This window comes from Topomyia yanbarensis, chromosome 1 (assembly GCF_030247195.1).
Source record: "Topomyia yanbarensis strain Yona2022 chromosome 1, ASM3024719v1, whole genome shotgun sequence".
NCBI classification, from domain to species: domain Eukaryota; kingdom Metazoa; phylum Arthropoda; class Insecta; order Diptera; family Culicidae; genus Topomyia; species Topomyia yanbarensis.
In genome coordinates this window covers 209,863,665-209,886,186 of record NC_080670.1, presented here as the reverse complement: position 1 = coordinate 209,886,186, position 22,522 = coordinate 209,863,665, and the positions used below count along the sequence as shown (strand labels likewise).

Genomic DNA, 22,522 nt, shown 5'->3' with positions numbered 1-22,522 from the left:
GACCTCCAGAGCCGCGTCCCCTCGCGATAGCGCGAATAGAACATCTTTTATTAGGTAACAATTAGAGCCCCAGGGCCAGGTGGAATCACATTCGACATGTTGAAGAATCTGCCAGACTCCACCAAAAGAAGCTTAATGGAAGGGTAAAATGGTTCTTCTTCATTGGAGGCAAGTGAGAGTCATTGGCATCCGAAAACCAGCCTCCGATCACAATTCGTATCGTTCGATTGTATGCTTTCCTGCGCACGAAAGCTGTTCGAGAGGAAGATCTTGTTTTGCCTCGACCATTGAATCGAAGAAAATGTCTTGCTGTCAGAAAGACAATTTGGCTTCCGTAAAGGCAAAGGGACGAACGATTACCTTGCGTTGCTTTCGATAGAAATTCAAATGGCTTATACTAGTAAGGAGCAGATATCAATGTTCTTGAAAATAAAGTAGGTTAGGTTTCTATCAACGTTCTTTCAGATAAGCTGCCCTAGCATGGTCTTTCATTAAATAACTTTTTTTTTAACTTCTAACTCAGTTGTATTCTTTGACACATCCTTGGAACTTTAGATCCCATACGCCCACAAATTCAGAGAAATCCATTATAATCAAATGTTCCTCGCTGACGGATTGAATCTCGATGGGTTCACTAGCTTCGGTGTTTTTAATGACAATGACACCGTTTCATTCAAGCTCAATGATCCTGGAACAGTTTACGTAGCAGATTTAGATTCTATTCTGTATACCGATACTTGGCCCACAGATTACTACTTTATCATTTCGGACAACCTCGGCTCTATTGAGGCTCTTCGTGCGATGAAGCCCAAAAAGCAATTCCCGTATTTCCCGGACAAATTACAGAAGTAGCTGCGAACTGTGGACGCATTAGAAGATCAATCTGATTCAATGCATTTTTCAGTATTTGTCGTCAGAGGACACTCAATTGGTGGCAAGCCTTTGTGTAATGTCCCGATTCACGTTGGATGCGCAACGGCGTGTTGAGGTTACAGAGCGTAATCGTATGGTTGGGACAAATGCTATCACGACATCGATCACGTTGCCTGGGTATGTACCGGGTATTGTGACGCTCGGTCTCAGTTGAACCCGTGATCTAGTTCAGGATAGCTTGACGTTTTTCCCTATATGTTCCTAATCTATCTTGTAATAAAAATGATAAATATACTAAGGGCCTGTATAACCGAAATTTGAAGCGAGATCAACCAGATGTTTTACCCCTCTTTGAATGTTTCTCTGTGGGTAAACCTACTAAATTAGTTATGGAATTTGCGTTTCGATTTCGTCTCATCAGTATCCGACACTAACTTAGTGACATGACTAAACTAGCGCTGGATTGACGCTAGCTCCAAATAACGAAAACACGATTTGTGTTACTGAACAAACCCCTAGTTCTGCGTGATGTACCGCAAGAAAAAGGAGTTCTGATTACGCTGATTGAAATCTGGCGTTAGCTTAGTCATGTCACTAAGTTAGTGTCAGATTTTGATGAGCCGAGACACAAATTCTATAACTGATTCAGTTACAGTTTTTTGCGCAAATGTGATTTTAAAGTTTTCTCCTTAGTGGTGAAAGAATAGTTTTACTAAGCCTTTCTCCGCTAAGGAGATATATACGGTAAAGCTGTAAAATAGTTTTTCCTGGTTCGACATAAAATAAAATTCGGGTTCGTATTCGGGTAGTTTTCAGATATTTAAAACGAAAAAAAATGGGCGCAGTCAAACTAATGCAAACTTTTCTATCAAGTGGATGAACTGATTAAAACAATCCAACCACCCAGTCAAACTAGCCGGAGATGCCAGTCATAGTTCCGGCTGAAAATGGAGCTTAAGCTTACCGAAGTCGTCTTTGTCGAGTTCTACCATGGCATTCATTCAACAAATTGGCCCATGCGAAAACATTCATTTAACATAACAACTTAAAATACGTGGTTGTATGTGACCACGCTATAATACAGATCCCCATATATATGGACGATGGCAAAATTGAGGTTCGGCTACAAGATTTGGCACCACTTATTTGCACATTGGCCATTAAAAGAATCAGACTACATTTGGGGTTTAAAGGGAATGTAGGAACTACTTTCCGATATTTCAAATGGTTTTTGCCTTGAGAAGTACAGAGCATAATGCAATTGTACAGTTACGCAGAGAATTATTTGCACGTTTCAAGGGCAAACCAATACGTACCAGTTCAGTGATAAGACCTGGCACTTTATGCCTGTTCAGAAATCGCTAAGAAAAACTCACCGACGGAAATATATTCCAACCCAGCCTCCAATACCTTTACCTGAACTACAAATGGTTGTCGAATTTGTGGCAGCTGTTCAGTTGATACGGACAAGCTGCGTCAAGTACCTCAAAATAAACAGCCAGTGCCATCAGTGAGGAAGCTCACAATCGTGATTCGTGAGGGGAAAAAAACAAGGGAGAATATCCGATCGCGAATATGAATGCAGCTATCTGAATGATGACACGGAAGTGTACAATAGCGATATAGAAATGAATGTTTCCAAAGACGTAGTTCGAAATGTACACAGCAACAATGGGACAAACGGTCGTGATTTTGCATTTTCTTTCAATCTGCTAGATCACATATTACTCCATCAATCATATAAGTATTTTAGTCGCTTTCTATGGGTACCAATTAAGGGCCATGTATGTTCAAAAACGTAGCGACGATGCAAGAAACAGACGCCAATAGGCAATCATGAAGACCGGCTAAAATGTTGCGACTAGTTGAATCGAAAAGTGAATAAGTTGGGATTAACCTTTTCAATTTCATGCCTGCAGTCAAACAGTATCTCGTTGTTCAGAAAGCAGGGGAAAAAAGAATTTATTAAGGGGGCGGGCATAGCGTAGTTGGTAAATTGATTGCTTTGTACACAGCTCTCTTGGGTTGGTTTCCCAACCTCTAAAGAGAATTTTCTGACCCGAAAATGAGTTGAATAACACTAAGGTTAAAACCTCTGTAACCGAATCCAAAATTTAAAAGAATACGTTTGCTTGTCCTAGACTAGAAATGTTATACACATAACTATCCTATGCTCTATGGGGCTGTACAAAATACCAAGCCAATCCGTTGTTGAAAGAGTATTCTTCGAAATCAGATTGATTCAGTTATTAGAGTATCTTCTTAGAAACAAGAGCACTAATGAGTATTTTTTCCATCCAATTCCAGATGAAATGAAGTGAATTGACTACAGAACCAGAGCTAAACTCAAAACCTTTGAAGGAAACGAAGCCTCATCACCGCTCTTAGGTAAATTGAAAAAAAAAATCCCAAAAAATGGGTAACTCTGGCAGCATGAACGGTTTACCGGGATACGATGATGGCTATCATCATACTCAGTATCACAACCATCAGCACCACCAGCGGTACCACGAGATGCTTCGAAATGGTCCTAATGGCCATCATGGTGTACCACCCGGTTGGCTTGAGTCCTACCAGAGAGACCTACGAAATGGCGGCGGAGGTCATCGAACCTTTGATAACCGACATAACCACGAACCGTTGGGACACCGGGAGTCCACCAGCAGTGGTCCCAGCTTACCACCCCCAATGAAGGTCCTGCCGGATATTCCCGGTAGGGTAGCGAAGCTACGTCCCACCAACAATGGAAACATTTTGCATTCCGGTGGAACTATAAGCAAAAACAATAATCTTCAGCGATCGAAGAGTATCTCGTCGCCAACGTATCAGCAACATCAGAAGCAGAGCTTCGACGAATCGGATGAAAATGGAATTCTGAACTCTCTGCCACCGCAAATGCTTATGACCCGCTCGCGGACGCAGGTCAATATGATGATGCCGTCAGCGAGACGTGACTTTGAGGAGTCACCCGCGAGATCACGAGGATTCGCAAACAACCAAAGAAAACCGAGCTACGATCACGGGACGCTTAACTCGAAACGCTTTGGATCGGAACCGGATCTAAGGATTTCCACGGGCAAACCTGAACTGCAGGATGAGTCTGGCGGGGGAGGAGCAGCACAAGGACACCGGAACAGCAAACCTGTCCAGTCAAAGATAATCAAGGGAAAGAACAAGAAGAAGGCACCTGTTCCACCTGTACTAGAAAAGGTAATCATAACGATGTTTTAGTTGTTGAAAATTTATTCATACTCTTCTGTGTTTTTTCAGCGAGAACCGGAGGTGGTTGAGAAGCAACGCATCATCGCGTACTCACCACTACGGAAAACGAACTCCGATGCATCCTCGACGCTGCCCTCATCGGACAGCAACAGTAACAACCCGAGCCGTAAGTTGCGGCTCTTTAAGACACGTGCTGAAACGAAGAAAAATCTCAACATAACCAAACTTCCGGAAGCCTCAGATGCAAAATACTCATCGAAAAATGCTCAAAACATCGCTCAAGTCAAGCCTCGGGTATCACCAACGAACAGCAGTACCTACAAACCGACGAATCGTCGGGAGACTGACTTCAGCATAGGCACTCTGGATAAACCCAAGTCCCGACTGAATCCAACTTCATTTTTCCGACGAGAGAAAACTTTTGACATCGGAGTGCTTGATCGGGACCGAATGCTACGGACTGAACATGTGCCAGAAATCAAGCCGACCATGTCGCCACCGATTTCACGACGAAAATCCATCGTCAAGTCATTGCTGGAAAAGGAAAGCGTCCAACAGCAGCAGCAACAACAACAACTGCAACAGCAGCAGCAACATCAGCATCAACAGTTGGGTAGAGTTTCATCCGCCGAACCCAGATATAAGTCAAAGGCTCAGGAAGATCGACGAAAGCAATCGCAACCAGCGGCGATCACTCCTGCCATCACTGACTTCCAGAAGGAACTTCAGCTTGCAACTAGAAAAAAATCAACTTTAGATTCCAAACCAAGTCAACCACAGCCGAAAGCTTCCTTAGGTCATCGCAAAAGTACGGAAGTGAAACAAAGCACCAAGGTGGATGCGCCGATAAACAGCCTCATAATTTCGGTGGCACCGAAGCAAGAACCCGAACGAAAAACATGCTCCGACAGTCCACCACCCCCTCCTCCACCTTTACCGAAAAGCAGTTTCTACTTTGGAATGTCCGCCTCGAAGGCAGCATCAAAAGAGCAACAGAAAATTTCACCGACCATTCTCCTCAAAGCAAAAATGGTCGAAACGCGCGTTGACTCGAGTCCAAATTCTTCCGAAGATGACGAACGATCCCCCGTTCAAAACAACTATCATCAGGACGAAATGAACGACTCCGAAATGGACAAAACACAGCTGGACGCGATCGATCGCTTCGCTGCCAGCCTTCTGAATGGGTCCAAGTTCCAACCGTCCGGCTCGGATTCCGCCGCTTCATCGGAAGTAGATATGCGAACCAATTCCGGTGACGTCGAATCGGAAGGTCAGGAGATTTCACTTAAACTACGTCCAACGCTGCCGCGTAAACAGTTCGATATTCCACGCTTTAGTCCGGCGGCGGCTTGGCGTTTGCTGACCACTGAGGATGACTTTGGACGCGATTCTACGGAACTGTTTCCATTTGTGGAGAAGAAAACAATGCTGCGTAGTATGGAGACTGTGGACGCTGCCGAAGATCGAATCGAGCGTATCTATCGCGAACCGATCCCTGGCTTGCAGGACAACAAAAGCGGAGACAGTGGGATATCCGGGGATGCTGGTCTTCCGGATATTGGAGAGGCACAGATGGCTTCTAGTAAGGAACGTGATTCGCCGGAAAGTTCACCGGTTGACGATAGTGGAAATAATGCGTGGTCTTCGAACGCAATCCGGTTAACGCCGTGGACGCCTCAGCAGGATTTGGAGGATGATGATGACACGACGGGAAGCTGCGACAACCGGCAACTTATCGAGGAAACTCCGCTAAGCAATGGACCGAACGATTTCTCCAGCAAAGGACACTTATTTAGCTTGTCGCTTCCGAGGGAAAGCCACCTGTCGATTTATCCGGGAGCAGGAGCCGCGGAAAAGGTAAGTTTTCTGTTCAAATCTGGTCAAATGATTTCCACATTCATCATTTCAGGTTGAGAAACACATGTTCAATAGTCTTCAAAAGCTACGTAAATCGGTATCGGATGCATTCACGAGTGATGCTGACGTGAGTCCGCTGGAAAGCGGGGATAATTGGTTTCTTTCCCGACTGGAGACACCGACTATCACCAATGCCTACGAAAAGCGGCAACTGAGTCCAACAACTCCCAAACAATCACCGCCGGAAACTCCATCCAACGGTACCAAGAAAGACGAATTCACCAAACCCGTGAAGCATTCCGCCATTACGTACGTTGTTAGCGGTAAACACATGATGTATCTGCCAAAGGAAGCAACTAAGGTGATCACGGCCACCGGGAAGAACGACCAAAACAATAACAATGTGCCAGAAACACCTGTCGTAACCGCCACCAAGTCCCATGCACATTCGGAGAAGCGAAAAGAAAGCAAAGAAAATATGCAAGATCCTGTGCAGGATCCGGTCGAGAGTTTCCCGGTAAAGATTACTCACCGAAAGAATCATCGCTTTACCTTCCAGAGTACAATTCGGCAGATCGAGAAGCGACGTGTCGCCGAGAAGTTATCGCGGGAAGCGGAAATCAAGGAAGCCATGCGACTGAGCGAATTGGAAGCGATGAGACGAGTTGAGGAAGAGTTTCAAAAGAAACGAGCCCGCGAGAAGGCTTCCATCAGACACCAGCTGCGGCTGTTTACGATGGAAGAAACCGGACAACCGTACGACGGCAATGAGGAGGATGAGGTAAGTTTGGGTATTCTCCCCACTGATAGCAGATGAATATTGTTAACTTTTTCTGTTTACTATTTCACCCGAGACTGTTGAGATAACCAAGCGTAGCGGTGAACCGGACGCGGACGATACGATCCAGCTACCGAAAACTAACGGATTGTATCGCAAGAAGGAAACGACACTGGAACGCTCATCGTACATGCACGGACAAGCGCGACGTTTAGGACATTCGCGTTTCCACGGTGCCACCTTGGAGCGAAAGTTTTCCTCCGGCTCGGGTGGGAACCTAATCAGCGATCAGCACGAAGATGATTTCAATAGTGACGAGGACGACGACGGCGGCGACGATAACAACGGAAACCATGATGACGACGATGATGACGTAGATAGCAGCTTGAGCTACATCGACACCCGGACGCCGTACATCTCGCGAATAATCCAGGCCAAAAGTAGCAAGAGCTATGGCGGATTGAAGAAGTGATTTGGTACTTTCGAGATCACAACGATCAAAACTGCCATCTAGTCATCGAATGTGTGTATGTGTAGGTGTGGGGTGCGACGTGGCGCCCCTCGCGGACGGATTTTAGACAATTTTTTTTCTCTGCGTAAAGCTCAATAGGAAACCAACGGTTCAACCTTGCGTTGCGTCGTGGGAAGGGATTAGTAGATTATATCACCGTGTCTAATGTTAGTGGCTAAGCCCTGCGATCCGAGTACATATAACGATCATTTAGTCGGACTGTTCATTTTTGACGAAACAATTACTTAATAAATACAATTTTCTTTCATTAACATCAAACTGCATGTTATTTAGTATCTAAGGTGTACTAACAAGCGTAAAAATGTTCAATAAATTTTCAATTATTTTACGTGTGATTGTAACAGGACAAAAATATGATGACGTTTCTGGGTTAATTGTTCTCCGACAAATTTACAAACGTTTTTTTCCAACGAGCGCCTTCTACCACAACAAGTCGCTACCGCCGCTGATTTAACTCCTTCTCTAGGAAGAACTATCAATCGAATTAGCGTCGATAATGCTGCCATTCTTGCAGCAAATTTAAAATTGAGAGCATCTAGTTCCCCGGGGTTAGATGGCGCTCCCTCGATTTTTGTCGAAAAGTGCATCAGCAGACTTCTTGAACCACTTCGGCGACTCTTCGAGCTATCACTCTCTACTGGAACAATACCTTCCTACTGGAAAGCAGCGCACATGTTACCAGTTCATAAAAACAAATCGAACACAATTATTGGGGAATCTCGTGTTGAAGTGCTGTATCAAAACTATTCGAGCTGGTCGTTTCAGATCCTATTGGTTTACTCCAAATACTACCTTCGACAAAATCTACCATAGTATCTCAATAGCGAAGCTGGACAAACTCGGTATTCATGGACAACTTCAGCGTTGGTTTCGTTCCTACCTCGATGGAAGGCAACTCCAAATCAGCATTAAGGGCTGTCTATCTGCATCATTCTTTGCTACATCCGGCATCCCACAAGGAAGCCATCTAGGTCCAGTAATATTCCTCCTCTACTATAATGAGGTCAATATCACATTACAAGGCCTTTCTTTCACTGGCATGAAATTTTTTCGACAAATACAGGATAAAACCTATGCCGAGCTTCTTCAGAGAGGTCTGGAGAACTTTGGTACGTTATGTGATCTAAACAGAATGGTTTTAAACCCGAGTAAATGCTCAATCGTTACGTTCACACGGAAACGTTTAACTACCAATTCTTCGATTCGAGCACTTTAAGACACTCTCACATCAAGGATCTTTGAGTCATCGTGGATTCGGCTTTCACTTTCAAACCACATACTTCACACATCGTAGAAAAGGCTTAAAGACAGCTTAGATTCATCTTCCGAATAGCAAAAACTTCAGGGACATTCTTAAATCGCTTTATTGCGCGTTGGTCCGCTCAACGTTAGAATATTGTTCTGCTGATTGGAATCCGTACTCTCAGAACGAGATTGACGGTATCGAGGCTGTCCAACGCCGGTTCATACACTTCGCCCTTCGGCATCTCCCATGGCAAAACGGAATCTAACTGCCGAGCTATGAAAACCGTGGCCAGTTAATACACATCGATACGCTCAGCAGTCGGAGGGACTGCTCTCGAGCACTGTTGGTCTCGGACTTACTCTCAGCCAAAGTGGATTCAACTACAATTTTAGAACGCCTGAATCTTCAAACCCGCATTCGAACACTGTGTACTAACTCTCTACTGCGACTACCTGTTAGGAGAATCATCTACGGTCGACACAGCGTTGTGACCGGACTTCACCAAGTTTTCAATAGTTGCCACAGGATTCAACTTTCACTGGACTAGAAATAAGATTAAAAATAAGCCTTCAGTTGGATATATATCACGTCTAAAAGTAACGTGCCACAATATTTTCGACAAAGCCAATAAGCGGAACTAACTGGAAAATCATGTCAATCCTCACTCTTCTTATCACACATTTCAAGGTAATTTTGAACAGTATCCCATCGCTTTAGCGTGGAGCTCTTTCTCAAATTCAAAAGGTCTCGAAAGTGTCTCTGATACGCGTTCTGACGTGAAGCCATGTTCATTGTCACTTAGGTACTGCTTGCAAATGACCCTGAAGAGGTTTCACAATCATCAGCTCGAACAGCTTCGAGACAGCAGTTAACGAAGTCATCCTACGATAGTTATTGAGGTTTCACTTATTTTCCTTTCAATGGATTAGAAACATGTTCCCGGATTACCAGTAAAATGGAAAAATGATACTGTGTAAGTAGCGGTTTGCCTACTACTCTGGTTCTTGTTTGCCCGGCGGACCCTTCTTTTCAGGTCGGCCTAGGTGCTTCTAGCGGAATGAGGGATTTTCGTATCAAAACAAATAAAAAGGGAAACATAGAAACTGATTTTTACCGTGTTTATTGTCCTCCAACTTTTCTGCGCGCTGATACTCGATCTGTTGCTACTGGCGACGAGCGGTATCTTCCGACCGGCCGGGTTATCAACGGCCGCGTTCTCGTTCTGTCGTATCTTAGGCTGCTCTGGCAGCTGTCGTTAACAATTGGCTAGGGAGGTGAGATTTGCTCCTTTGTTGGAACCTCCCTAGGTAACGAAGTATCGTCGGATTCGTTTGCTCACCACAAGAAATCCTCGACACCACAGTTTTCTTTCCAGGCGGGCCGTTGTCCTACCTGCTTCCCTCTCCTTGGCTGTTAGCTGCAGAGGAGAGCAAGGTTCGTTCGGCTTATCCTCTACAGCGAGAGAAGCGGATGCTCAGGATCTTTAACGATTAGCCGGGGAAGCGAAAACTCCTTGGCACTAAACTGTCACACTTTGGCGATCCAGGACCACTCTACTGAGTACACGGACCACGGTCCAGGACTTTTCACTGTCGCACCCGCGCACTAAACTGTTACGGTGGCGGAAAACTGTCCCAAAAAAGGACTATTTTTCAGACGTCTGTTCTAAACCGTGGTCCGTCACTTTTCATCACAACTACGATGACCGCCTATCCACCTCGACTAAAACAAACCTCGCCGCATAGCTGTCATTTCTGATCCGTAGCATTATCAGCACACATTTTTCAGCAAAATGAGAGCGGTGGTCTATCTAATCCCTATGTTACTTGTCGTTGTTGTTTATTTGTGGCTTTAACCTCTGTAAGTCATTCGCCATCCTATTTTACTTATTCACAAACATAAAACAAAAATTATCTAACCTAGTTGCACGAACAAAACCGTTCACATACGCGAAAATGAACAAAATCTACAAGAAAAAGTGAACGGTACCGAACAGCGGTGAGCATTATTTTATATGTCAACAAATACACTCTACGGAATGTATACCCACAAATAGGTATGTTTCCCCCCAGTGCTAAATTGATGCTCGAACGATGTGAAGTAGCAGAGTCGTCAAAACGTCGATCTGGCTTTTCAGAAGTACACTCAGGTTTTTTTTACGCGGGGGATACGAGCCGCGTAAATGAAAACCGCGTAAATTTCAAAATCCGCGTAAATGAAAACCGCGTAAATTTCAAAATCCGCGTAAATGAAAACCGCGTAAATTTCAAAATCCGCGTAAATGAAGACCACTTAAATTTAAGAATCCGCGATAAAGGGAACCTCATAGATGGATACCGCGTAAATTCCAAAATCCGCGTAAATGAAAACCGCGTAAATTTCAAAATCCGCGTAAATGAAAACCGCGTAAAATTCAAAATCCGCGTAAAAAAAACCGCGTAAAAAAATACCGCGCAAAAAAAAACAGCATAAAAAAAAACTTGAGTGTACTGTAGGGAATCCGCAATTGAAACCGTGAAGATGCTCTAAAAATCAACACTGCGTCGACGTCGATTGGACCAAAAGTTTGGACCGTAAACAGTTCCACGAGATATTAGCTAGAGTTAAATCGCCTAGTGCATAATACTCAACAGCGTTAGTAACTTTGAGGATATTAGAAACAGAAATTCATATTCGATGTCACGAAGGCGATACGGTGAAATATACATTGGACACAAAAACAACTTATCGTTACCAAGCTCAAGGCAGTTCCAAGAGACAATATCCACAACACAAGCCTTTAAGCTAAAAGTAATAATCACCTCCAGTCGATTTTCGCCTGTTGTCAGCGTTCCTGTCACAACAAAAAACCTCGTAATCATAACCGAACATCTGACATAAAAACGTTGTAACAAAATTGTGGCACATTGTAACAAAAATGGGTTTCAACCCAAAACTAATATGAATAAATAATAGTCACTAATCATGTATTTAGTTGTAAAGGATAATAAGGGAAGGTGAGATTATGCAAGGTGTGCATGCTTAGCTAATAATCGCTGACGTCATCACAAGACCATGCAGGAGGCCAATGCGCACGTCGCCGGTGTGGCTTTCCGAAAATGGCGAGCTTCTCAATTTCACCCGTGTCTCTGCGCCACGACGAGCAAAAGCTATCTAGCAAGCCGTTTTCTATCGTCCGATGCGTTCCGTCCGACACTAGAATTCAGGTTCTGCTTCCTCCGTAGCCGCGCGTCGCCCACAAACGGTTGTTTTACTTCCAAGCTGATTTTCTACGTATGATGCAAGGCCTTCCGTGTTTGGGGCCGCTGGGAAGAGGCACTGTCTGAGTTTCGACTGTTTAATCTCACTTTAACCCCTGAAGCAGCCAGCAGCGTAATCACTCCAAAACGACCACGCGGAATGCCATGAAAAGAAACACTACTCGGCTCGCCTTCTCTTGCGGGTGCGATTGCCACCTTCACTGGCCAGAGGAGTATCAAAAACTGATCGGCTAAAATTTCACGCCCAGACACTTCGCGACAGAGAATGCTTTTGACGTCGAGGGAGCAAATTGGTTGTCCCTTCTTTCGCGGTTCCTTGTGACTGTCCGCGAGCACTTCCACGCGCCTATCGCCTGCAAACGGACACGTCTGCCTTTCAATCGCCGACTCCAAAGGAAACTCAAAGTCCTCCTCTTTTGTGATCGGGGCACATCGGACGGACTTTTTTTTATTTATTCTTTTAATCCCTCAGCGGGAAAAAAGCCGCCACCGACCATACTCGGTCAACCCTTTTTCCCCGCGGAAGCCAAAAAGCTGCTCCCGACCGTACTCGGTCAACTCTTTTCTCCGACTGCCTATTTTTATTTTGTCGCCCGTTCTTCCGGGGATTTGTTTTCAAGCAAATTGTGCTGCAATCTTTTGCTTTCAAGCGGGCTGTCAAATGCCCACCTCTCGCAGTACACACTAATCTCTTATTCCTCCCTTTTAACAATTAAATTACACATTTTACTGTAACAACGTGTCATCATTCAGCCAGGTATCGACGAGTAAAATTATGTTCAAAGTTCCGATCATATATTTCGATACAATATGCCTCAACCGTTGAATTAATGCCTCCAACACTTTGGCAATACAACTTCGTTAATTAAGGCTAGGACTCGAAGATCTTACAGGCGGAGAGCAGATCACTAACACATCGTACTTGTCTAAAGCAGCTTTGCGGATGATTTCTTTTCCCAACTCAAACACAGCACTGGAACGGTTGCCAGTAACTTGCTAGAATGACTCGACTATGATAAAATGACTAGGGGGTTCCGCACGACCTGGGGGACAGTGACAGTTCGGAGAAGCTGCCATGTTGTCCTCGAGACCCGAAAGAAGACAGATTATGTGATTCGTTCGAGGCCGGTGGGTTTGGAACCTAGAACAATCCAAGGTTCGAATAATTCGAGAAGACAGAGACTTGCTCAAAGATTGTTCCACTTTTTGCATACCATTACCTCCATGATAAAATATCGTAATCGTCGAGCTCGCACTCCGAAGGTTTCAGTAAATGAGACTAGCGATGAGTGTGATGCGAACAATACTGTCACAATTGGGAGCAATTTTCCTATATTTGCACCCAATGGTTCCACCAAACAGGATGAATGATAGGTGATCCTACATTCATTGTCCCGTTCGATTGTAATTTGTGTCGTCGTGATCGGATCCAATTATGGATTACGCGAATCAACCTTGTACGGGGTCAGACGTTTGGCTCCCAAGCCAAACAACAATAGCACATTTCCGCTTTCACGTCAGCAAACAGGTCTAGCACAGAATCTGACTGTAGGCGTTAGATTTTGGAGAGCATCATGTAAGCAGCATTCAGTAATGTGGGGTCAACCTTTTTCTCGACCAATCTCCCGAAAAAGTCTCCTATCTTTGAAATTCGCCACTGAAGTGTTCTAGACAATGCTTGAACAGCTAGCGGCTTCATTAATCGTGAACTGTCTGATCTCCACTTTGATTTTATTACTAGTCGTCCGCTTTACGCGTCCCCATACTGATTACTGAACTGTTCTAATCATTAGTTTCGCCATTTGGAAATTAATCTGCAGCCACTTATCGATCACCTCACACGTTGATGAGGTTTAAACTACCCTCTATACGCATGTCGACTTATAGCAATCTTTCATCGCCTTGTTATCTTCAGTTCCCTGTAGGTGCTTTTTCCATCTATAACCCGAGTTTTGTCATTTCCCTGTTTGTCTACATCGCCACTCATGTGGTAGCATTATCACCCTTGCAAAATTCTCCTCGACCTCCTACTGTGTTTTGCCATTAAACCAGAGAATTGCGGATAGAACACAGTATTTTTGGCAAAGTTTGCCCCCCATTGTATTGCAACAATGCTATATACCGACAGACAGAAAAGCGCTTGGATTCCCATTTTGATAGGTCCAAAGGATACAAAATAAAGTCTCCACAGTTTTTTTTTTCTAGAGTTAGAAACGTGCAAGATATTTACCTAAAAAATTGTTTGGCTATAGTGTCACAATATGCATTGCTAAATATTAAAAATTGAGCGAACCCCACCCCGGTATCTAATGCGGTGGATTAGGGTGAAATTATGAAAGTTGTTCTCTTATATCACTTCGAACAAGATCGAATAACTACGAGTTCTAGCGGAAGTGTGAAGAAATTCAGTTAAACGAGCTGGAATTTCGGTAGACTTCTGTCTAAATTCTGACTTAGATATCACAACCGATTCCGGTTAGGACTGCATTTGACAGAATAATTGTGTAATTGATCTATCTATCACTACTGTACCGAGGGCTTTTTTAAAATGGTGGTCCTTAGCAAGTTAGCAGATTGGGATTTTTGGAACCCGAATCTATAGCGGGCCTTACACGTTCAATATTTTTGTCAATACTAGAGTGTATTGACAAAAGTATTGTGCGTGTAATGGAAAAAAAATTATTGACGATGTGGATTTCAAACGGGACTGAAATATTGTAACAATATCGTCAATACTAGTATTGACGAAAATATTGAACGTGTAAGGGCCGCTCCCCCCTCCCCTGTCGTCACACATCACAAAATACAGAACTCCCCCTCCCCCATATAATGCTACGTCATTTATGGGTGGTTCCTAGGGTGATTTGCTTGAAACCTATAAAAAATTGGATATGCGCAAAACATTTTTGAAATATAAATGTCATCTGCATTTCTGCTTCTATTGAAAAAGATGGGTGGGTAATGTCAGAGACATAACCGGAGTGAAGTAGAATACACTTTAGACCGGTAAATTCTGCTCTGGAATAAGCAATTTCTATGCGATTTTGTCGACTTTAGCACATTCATAGTTTATTTGGAGTATTTTTGGAATTATCAAGTTGACAATTTGCAACATTCTTTGAAAATATTGTTGAACTTTTATGAATGAAGGCACGCAAACGAGCGTTTGACCGTCGTCCTACTACCAGCATCAGAGAAGTAGCAGATCAGCATTTTTCGCCACATGACCTGTACCAAACAAACCGTAAGTCCACCGGAGGAAAGGCTCCCCGCAAGCAGTTGGCAACAACTCCCTGGCAACCCTATACCATCATATGGAGTTTGACAGCGACCGACATATATGGGGCGTTATAGCTATAAAGCCCCAAAGAATTATGTTCGGCACTATGCTCGATATTCAAGCATTTCACACGACGTTTTGCTTCTTGTGGGATGATTTAATAATTTAATTTAATCGACATTTTGTAACTAAATACAGCTTCTAATCATTCGGCTCAAAATCAATGTTTTGTCTTTCATGGCAGTGATGCTGGCTGTACAGAGACGTCGTCCTTGACAGGGGCTGGTTGGCAACGAAGGCCGTGTAAAAGTGCCCCAGTCACGGTTAGCGTTAAGAAGCCCCATCGCTACCGAACAGAAACAGTCGCCCTGCGAGAAATTCACAGCTATCAGAAATCGAGCGGGCCTAAATTGTGACCCAAAATAAACCACAAACCAACAAGTTGTTTTCAGGACCAGCCAATTATAAAGTATTATTATTATAAATGAAATTTTCCATTGCCTTACAACCTCCCACCCCCTTTCCTACCCGGCTTGAATAACTATCAATCTTGATGATGCTGTGCGGCGGGGGCACTAGTTTTTATTATAGTGGAAAATTTAGGTTTACGCGTTTTTCCCTAAAGTTTTTTAGCTGTGCTGTTTTCAAGGAAGTTGTAGTTGAATTCAAAATAAAATAGTTTATTTCTGTTGTCAGAGATGGACCTTCCAACGAAAACTAGTCTGGCTCGCTTGGAATCGAATTTTATGGACCAACCACTGCTTTCACAAAATCTGTTATTTTCAGTAATTGTACATTCTACAGAATTAGTCACAACTATTTCCAATCAGCGCAAAATTCGAAGATTTTCATTCAGTACAATAGCAGATTTTCACTTTTAGAAAAACAGGCAACATTCTGGCCGAAAATTTTGAAACGGAGCACCTATATCGAAATGTTAGAAAACGTTCGATTTTTGTAAATTGAATCATTACACTAACCTGTCTACAAATCACACAAATAACTTTTTTATTTTGTGCCATTCTACTTGAAAGCGACGATATTGTTCACAAGTGGCTCACTTACCATCCAACGCTCTTGGCAAGCCACTTTCTGATGCTTGTAATAAAATTTCAATTCGATTCTTTGTCGATAAATTGATGGCCCTGAAAAGGGCCTTTTCTTTGGGCAGTTTTCGAAATTTACTTGGTGCTGGTGTATATGGTAACAGTTTTGGTGCCATCGAAGACGGCGTGCTTGGCCAACTCTTCTGACAGCAGCAAATGGACGGTGGTTTGAATTTTGCGGGAGATGCTGCAAACGAACTGCTGCATGCTGATGCTGCAAACGAACTGATCGTGAACAACAGCGTGCTGAGTTTTTATACCTGACTACAGCACAATGTAAGCTCGTCCTTTTTTGTGTTGTCCTCAATATGTGTTCGTCGTAGCTCCACCCCTTGGTTGGTCGACCACATATTTTTGATAAAGAACAAAATTGAAATTGTGTTTCCAATACGGAGGTTATCGAACACACAGGGTAAAGAGAGTAATGTAATATGGCACCTTGGTAAAATGTTTGAGAATTGAAACCTTTTTTGAATGCGCCTAGTAAACACGAAACTGTAAACAAACACACAAATGATAACTTTTTATTTTATGTCATTCTACGTGAAATCTACGATATTGTTCACAAGTAGCTCACTTGCCATCGAACGCTCTTGGCAAGCTACTTTCGGATGCTTGTAATAACAAAATTTCAATTCGATTCTTTGTTGATAAATGGCCCGTACCAAACATACCGCTCGTAAGTCCACCGGAGGAAAGCCTCCCCGCAAGCAGTAAGCAACGAAGGCCGTGTAAAAGTGCCCCAGTCACGGTTGGCGTTAGGAAGCCTCATCACTACTGAACAGAAACTGTCGCCCTGCGAGAAATTCACAGCTATCAGCAATCGAGCAGGCCTAAATTGTGACCCAAAATAAACCACAAACCAACAAGTTCTTTTCAGGACCAGCCAATTATATTCCAGTAAGATATAAATGAAATTTTCGTTTTTCATTGCCTTACAACCTCTTTCCTCCCGGCTTGAATTACTATCAATCTTGATGATGCTGTGCGGCTGGGCACAGGCAGTTTCCATTATAGTGAAAAATTTAGGTTTGCGCGTTTTTCCCAAAAGTTTTTTAGCTGTGCTGTTTTCAAGGAAGTTGTAGTTGAATTCATAGTAAAATAGTTTACTTCTATTGTCAGAGGTGGACCTTCCAACGAAAACTAGTCTGGCTTGGAATCGAATTGTATGGACCAACCACTGCTTTCACAAAATCCGTTATTTTCAGTAATTGTACATTCTACAGAATTAGTCACAACTATTTCCAATCAGCGCAAAAATCGAAGGTTTTCATGCAATACAACAGCAGATTTTCACGTTTGAAAAAACAGGCAGCATTCTGGCCGAAAATTTTGAAACGGACCCCCTATATCGAAACGTTCGATTTTTGTAAATTGAATCATTACACTAAACTGTCTATAAATCACAAATAACTTTTCATTTTGTGCCATTCTCGTGAAAGCGACGGTATTGTTCACAAGTGGCTCACTTACCATCCAACGCTCTTGACAAGCTGATGCTTGTAATAACAAAACTTCAATTTCATTCTTTGTCGATAAATTGATGGCCCTGAAAAGGGCCTTTTCTTTGGGCAGTTTTCGAAATTTACTTGGTGCTGGTGTATATGGTAACAGTTTTGGTGCCATCGAAGACGGCGTGCTTGGCCAACTCTTCTGTGACAGCAGCAAATGGACGGCGGTTTGAATTTCGCGGAACATGCTGCAAACGAACTGCTGCATGCTGATGCTGGAAACGAACTGAGCGTAAGCAACAGCATGCTGAGTTTTTATACCTGACTACAGCACAACGTAAACTCGTCCTTTTTTGTGTTGTCCTCAATGTGTTCGTCGTAGCTCCACCCCTTGGTTGGTCGACCACATATTTTTGATAAAGAACAAAATTGAAATTGTGTTTCCACTACGGAGATTATCGAACACTAAGGGTAAAGAGAGTAATGTAATACGGCACCTTTGTAAAATGTTTGAGAATTGAATCCTTTTTTGAATGCGCCTAGTAAAAATTCACTTCACTCCAGTTTGTTTCTGACCATATTTGCAATTTGCGTACTGAAATAAATCATAATTTAGGGTTTAACCCAAATAGCTCTCCAGGGAGAAACAGTCCATGAAACAGAAAATGCAAACTCATTCTTTGAAATGATTTTGGTGGCTCTGAAAAGGGCCTTTTTTATAATGATACAAGTGAGTTCTACCTTTTCAACTTCCAAATCCATACAAAGTGCGTCCCTGCCGCTTCAGAGTATAGACGACATTCATTGCGGTTTTGCGCTTGGCGTGTTCAGTGTAGGTCACGGCATCTCGGATGACATTTTTCTGCACACCATCAGCATTCGTAGATTAAATTGGAGATGCATTTTACATCACCACGACGAGCCAGACGCCGACTGGCAGATTTGGTGATTCCCTGGATTTTATCACGAAGAACCTGGCGATGACGCTTGGTACCGGAACGCAAACATGATACCGCTCATTGTACCGTCCGGACGAGCATGTTGCTCGTGTGGTAAGCGAGCACCCACTGATACAAAACAAGCTCGCGTGACCTGTATATATAACATTCCCGTATGTAATGAAACGCTTACATGCTCCTTTTTGACGGCTCTGCGTGGGATATGCTGACAAATTGCGCATTTTCCTCGCTGTTTCCGAAGGATTTTCTGAAAATCCTTGTTTTGGTTTATTTATAGTAGTCGCAGTAATTCCGAAATTTAATACGATATACGTGCACAAATTTCCGATCAGATAGTGCAAAAATATTGCGATTTCGTCCAGTAGAACGGAAGATACTCGCATTTCAAACCTGGGAAAATTTCTCAACTGAAATTTTTGAAACGGGACCCCATATTGAAACGTTAGAAGTATTCTACTTCAAAAATGAAACGTGATACATATTTTGATGGGGTTAGATTTCAAGTTTTTATTTATTTTTTACCTGCAATGACAGCTAGTAAGTCGATCAGCATTTCTCTACATATTTCTCTTTAAGAAAAACAACAAATTAAGCACAAGCACTATCACAATCTCTGCTTTAAAACACATTCACTTTTGCCTTTCAAATAGAAAAAGATTTTTCGCTTTATCTGCTGAATATTTTCCACCAGTAGTTTCAAATAAACTACCTATACAACTGGCAACAGCAATCACGAACGCCCGCGCCGCACTCATCTCCATCGAATTGGCTAATAAAAATGACGGCTAATCAGCGCTCACTACGATCGAATCTAAAAATCGGCCGCTCACTCACCAAACGAACACCGCTTCGCTCTTTTCTCATAACTTGCCGCTAACTTCTCCGGTAACAATATTGTTTGCACGATCGAACATGTTGCGCGTCTCGAATTGCTTCCGCCGCAATATTTGCACTACTTTTCCGATGGGCTTTTACCGTATTACCCGATTTCGAAACACCACACTTTTGCTCTGCTTTATGCACTTATTTTTACTCGGGATAGAACTACCGATTCCACAACTTTCTTGGCCCGAAAGTGGCCTTTTCTTTGATCCCAAATTAAGGACATATTTTTTTCACTGCACTACAATATGATGCCGCAACGTAAACGGGCAAAATTCTCGCGATCGAAACGGATTTTTTTCGACGCATAAAAACATTTCGAACTACCGATTCAGTGATAAATTTATTACAGAAATGTTAATTTTTTAATCCACACGCGGACCGCGAACGATGTGAACTCGACAATCAAACCGTGCCGGTGCGCGATCGCCGATGAACTGAACGAAGAAAGGTTACGTGTGCTCTACCCGCACTAGCACTCATCTATGCGGATGAACCATTGAAATGCGAATAGGGTGCCCAGTAATATATTAGTTAACAAATTGAATAGATTGAAATTAATATTGTATTTATTCTGTGTTTGTTTTAGTTTCTGTTCGTTCTGTTCTGATGTTATCAAAACACTAATTCGTTTTTTGTTTATTTCAGCGTTTCAATATTGCATTTAAGAAAAACAGAAATTGAAGTTCATGTTCAAGTGGTAAGTTTATTTCCTGTTGTTGGATCGTTTGTCTGAACATTTTTTATGGATGGCGGGAGATCATGTAACTCTACACACTTGATAAACAGAATCAGATGTTCTACGGTTCTTCTCGCGTAATTCTATAGAGCTTTTATTCAAAACGACATATTACCTACAATGAGCTGTTACTCTCTTTGTTTACTTTCTCTTTCGATTTTCACGGCGTCACCACAACACTTTTCACTTGTTTTACAGTACAGATCGAAAGACGGTGGTTTTAAATAGCATATTAGGCAAAGAGTTGAGGGATAAATGTTAAAGTGACCGAATTATTAACAGAAGAGGAAGTAAACAAAGAGAGTAACTCATTGCAGATGTCTTTTTGAAAAAAAAACGCTCAAAAATTGATTTCGCCGAATAGTTCAGTTAACGAGAAAGTATGGAATTGGGCCACCCTGGAGTGTCCGGTTCAGAGACGCCATCGTTGGCTTTCCTAATTTCTTTGTATATCTTAATGGTTCTTTTAATTCTGGTGAATCGTTGTGTTGCACTATTATTGAAATTCCTAGTGGTTCAGTCGATATTTTCTGGGAAATGTTTGAGCGGTCAATAGCCGCTAGTAGATCCACGACCTCGTTACTCTTTATGTCGCAATGACCCGGGATCCGGTGGTCCGCGTCTTCTGAATCGTGACAGCGCATTATGATTTTGTCAAACTGATGGCCTCAGCTCTGGGCTTTGAGAGCTGTCATCACCAATAGAGTCGGAAAAAATCGCTGTTGCTTGATGCGGTGGTTTGCCAGCTAGTCCCAGGGCAGTTGCAGCTGATACGACTGATAAGATTGAGCATACGGCTTTATCCTTCTCAGCTGGCACCAATCATGGCGCAGAACCGATTACCCCTCGCCTTCTCTACTTGCTCATCGGTTGTCCGAATTTCGTCCCTCGTCAATTTTCTTTTCCGGAATCACGTATGCCTCTTTGGCAGACCGATTTAAAACTCCGTACCTTTCGACACACGATGCAGGATAATCCACTCCAAGAGCTTCCCGAGACTAGCCAGTTGCCATATGGATGATGCAGGTTGTCACGGCGGCGGATTCCCTAGTTCGGTCAGTAGCACTAGCTTCGGGACTTTCCATCTGTCTTGGAAGTAGTCGACTTTCTTGCTGCTTTGTAAGTTTCATTACCGTTATGAAAAAGTTCGGAAACGCCAGAATTTCAGTTTTCAATACCTCGTTGGGAATTCCATACGATCCGGGAGCTTTCTTCACTTTTTTACCCTTCACCACTGTAAAAAGCTCGACATTGAGGGCCTGCATATGTCCAGCGATTGCTGCTTCTACCTTGCCGTACGAAGTCAGCGCCCACGTCGTTGGATCATGCTTCAGGAAATGACCCTTCATGATTACCTACAGCTTATTCAGGTACGTTTCAACTGGCGTCGATGGACCGTTGATCTTTGCTATCATGACTTGACAAGCGTTACCCCAAAAATTGACATCAGCCTCTCGGCAGATTTGCTTTATCTTCCGTTTGAATCTGTTTCTAATCACATGGAACATTACATTACGCACCTCTCTATCTTTTTCGGTGCGGGTTCGCTGGAAACTTCTTCTGCTGGCTTCAAAACAAGCAGCACGGGTAGTACGTAGTGTTTCGTTCCGCCCCTAGACTAGACTCCATCTGTTCTTTGGCTCCAGTTTTGAGGTTATTGTATCACAGATCCTTGCCAAGGTTTCCATCAACTTGTCTGCATCCATGTTGTGAGCACAGCTATCTGTGGGTGCGAAGGGCCTCAACGGAAAGTTTCTTGTCGACGTCTTAACGGTGTACAACGCCGATAATGATCTTAACATCTCGCCATTAGAAACTGCCATAAACATGCTCCAATTTCGCATAAAATTCTTCGTGTGGACAGTGCACGTTAATGCTGTAGTTGAAGGCCTTTGATTCTCGCGAATGTTTTTAGTTGAAGCGAAACTGAGTCAGGTGCTAACCCCAACTGTTGTCAGAATGTATGAACTGATAGCGATTGTGGTTAGAACCTGACTCAGTTTCGGGATCAAGTAAAAACTCCATAAATCTAACCTGCCATTGATCGCAATTCGTTTTCTTGAAAACTCGACATGGGACCTCTGTGAGACACTGACCTTTAAACTTGACTATCCCGAAACAGTTTACTTATGAAAAGTTCCTTTTCGGCGTACGAGAATCAATCTACCGATAAATCTGAAATAATGAGATGTTTCCAACCAAACTGTTAGCTCGTGAAGTGACACATTTTTTTAGATGAACATTCCCATTTTGTCCACTCGAAAAACTCCGTTTTTGCTTGTAACTTTTCTAATATATCGTTAAATTTTACTGTTTACAAATCTATTTTTTTAT

At 43.0% G+C, this 22,522-nt stretch overlaps 1 protein-coding gene across 1 annotated transcript in view; it reads left to right on the top strand.

Annotated features, from left to right (window-relative positions):
• The window catches only part of LOC131690621 (uncharacterized), a 117,359-nt gene extending 109,803 nt beyond the window's left edge, over positions 1-7,556 (top strand). Inside the window, exons 3-6 of the mRNA XM_058976542.1 lie at positions 3,181-4,083; positions 4,144-5,955; positions 6,008-6,736; positions 6,810-7,556. Coding sequence (XP_058832525.1) covers positions 3,289-4,083; positions 4,144-5,955; positions 6,008-6,736; positions 6,810-7,205 — 3,732 coding nt within the window. The 5' untranslated portion in view covers positions 3,181-3,288 and the 3' untranslated portion in view covers positions 7,206-7,556. The remainder of the gene's footprint in view (positions 1-3,180; positions 4,084-4,143; positions 5,956-6,007; positions 6,737-6,809) is intronic.
• Positions 7,557-22,522: the final 14,966 nt, after the last annotated feature.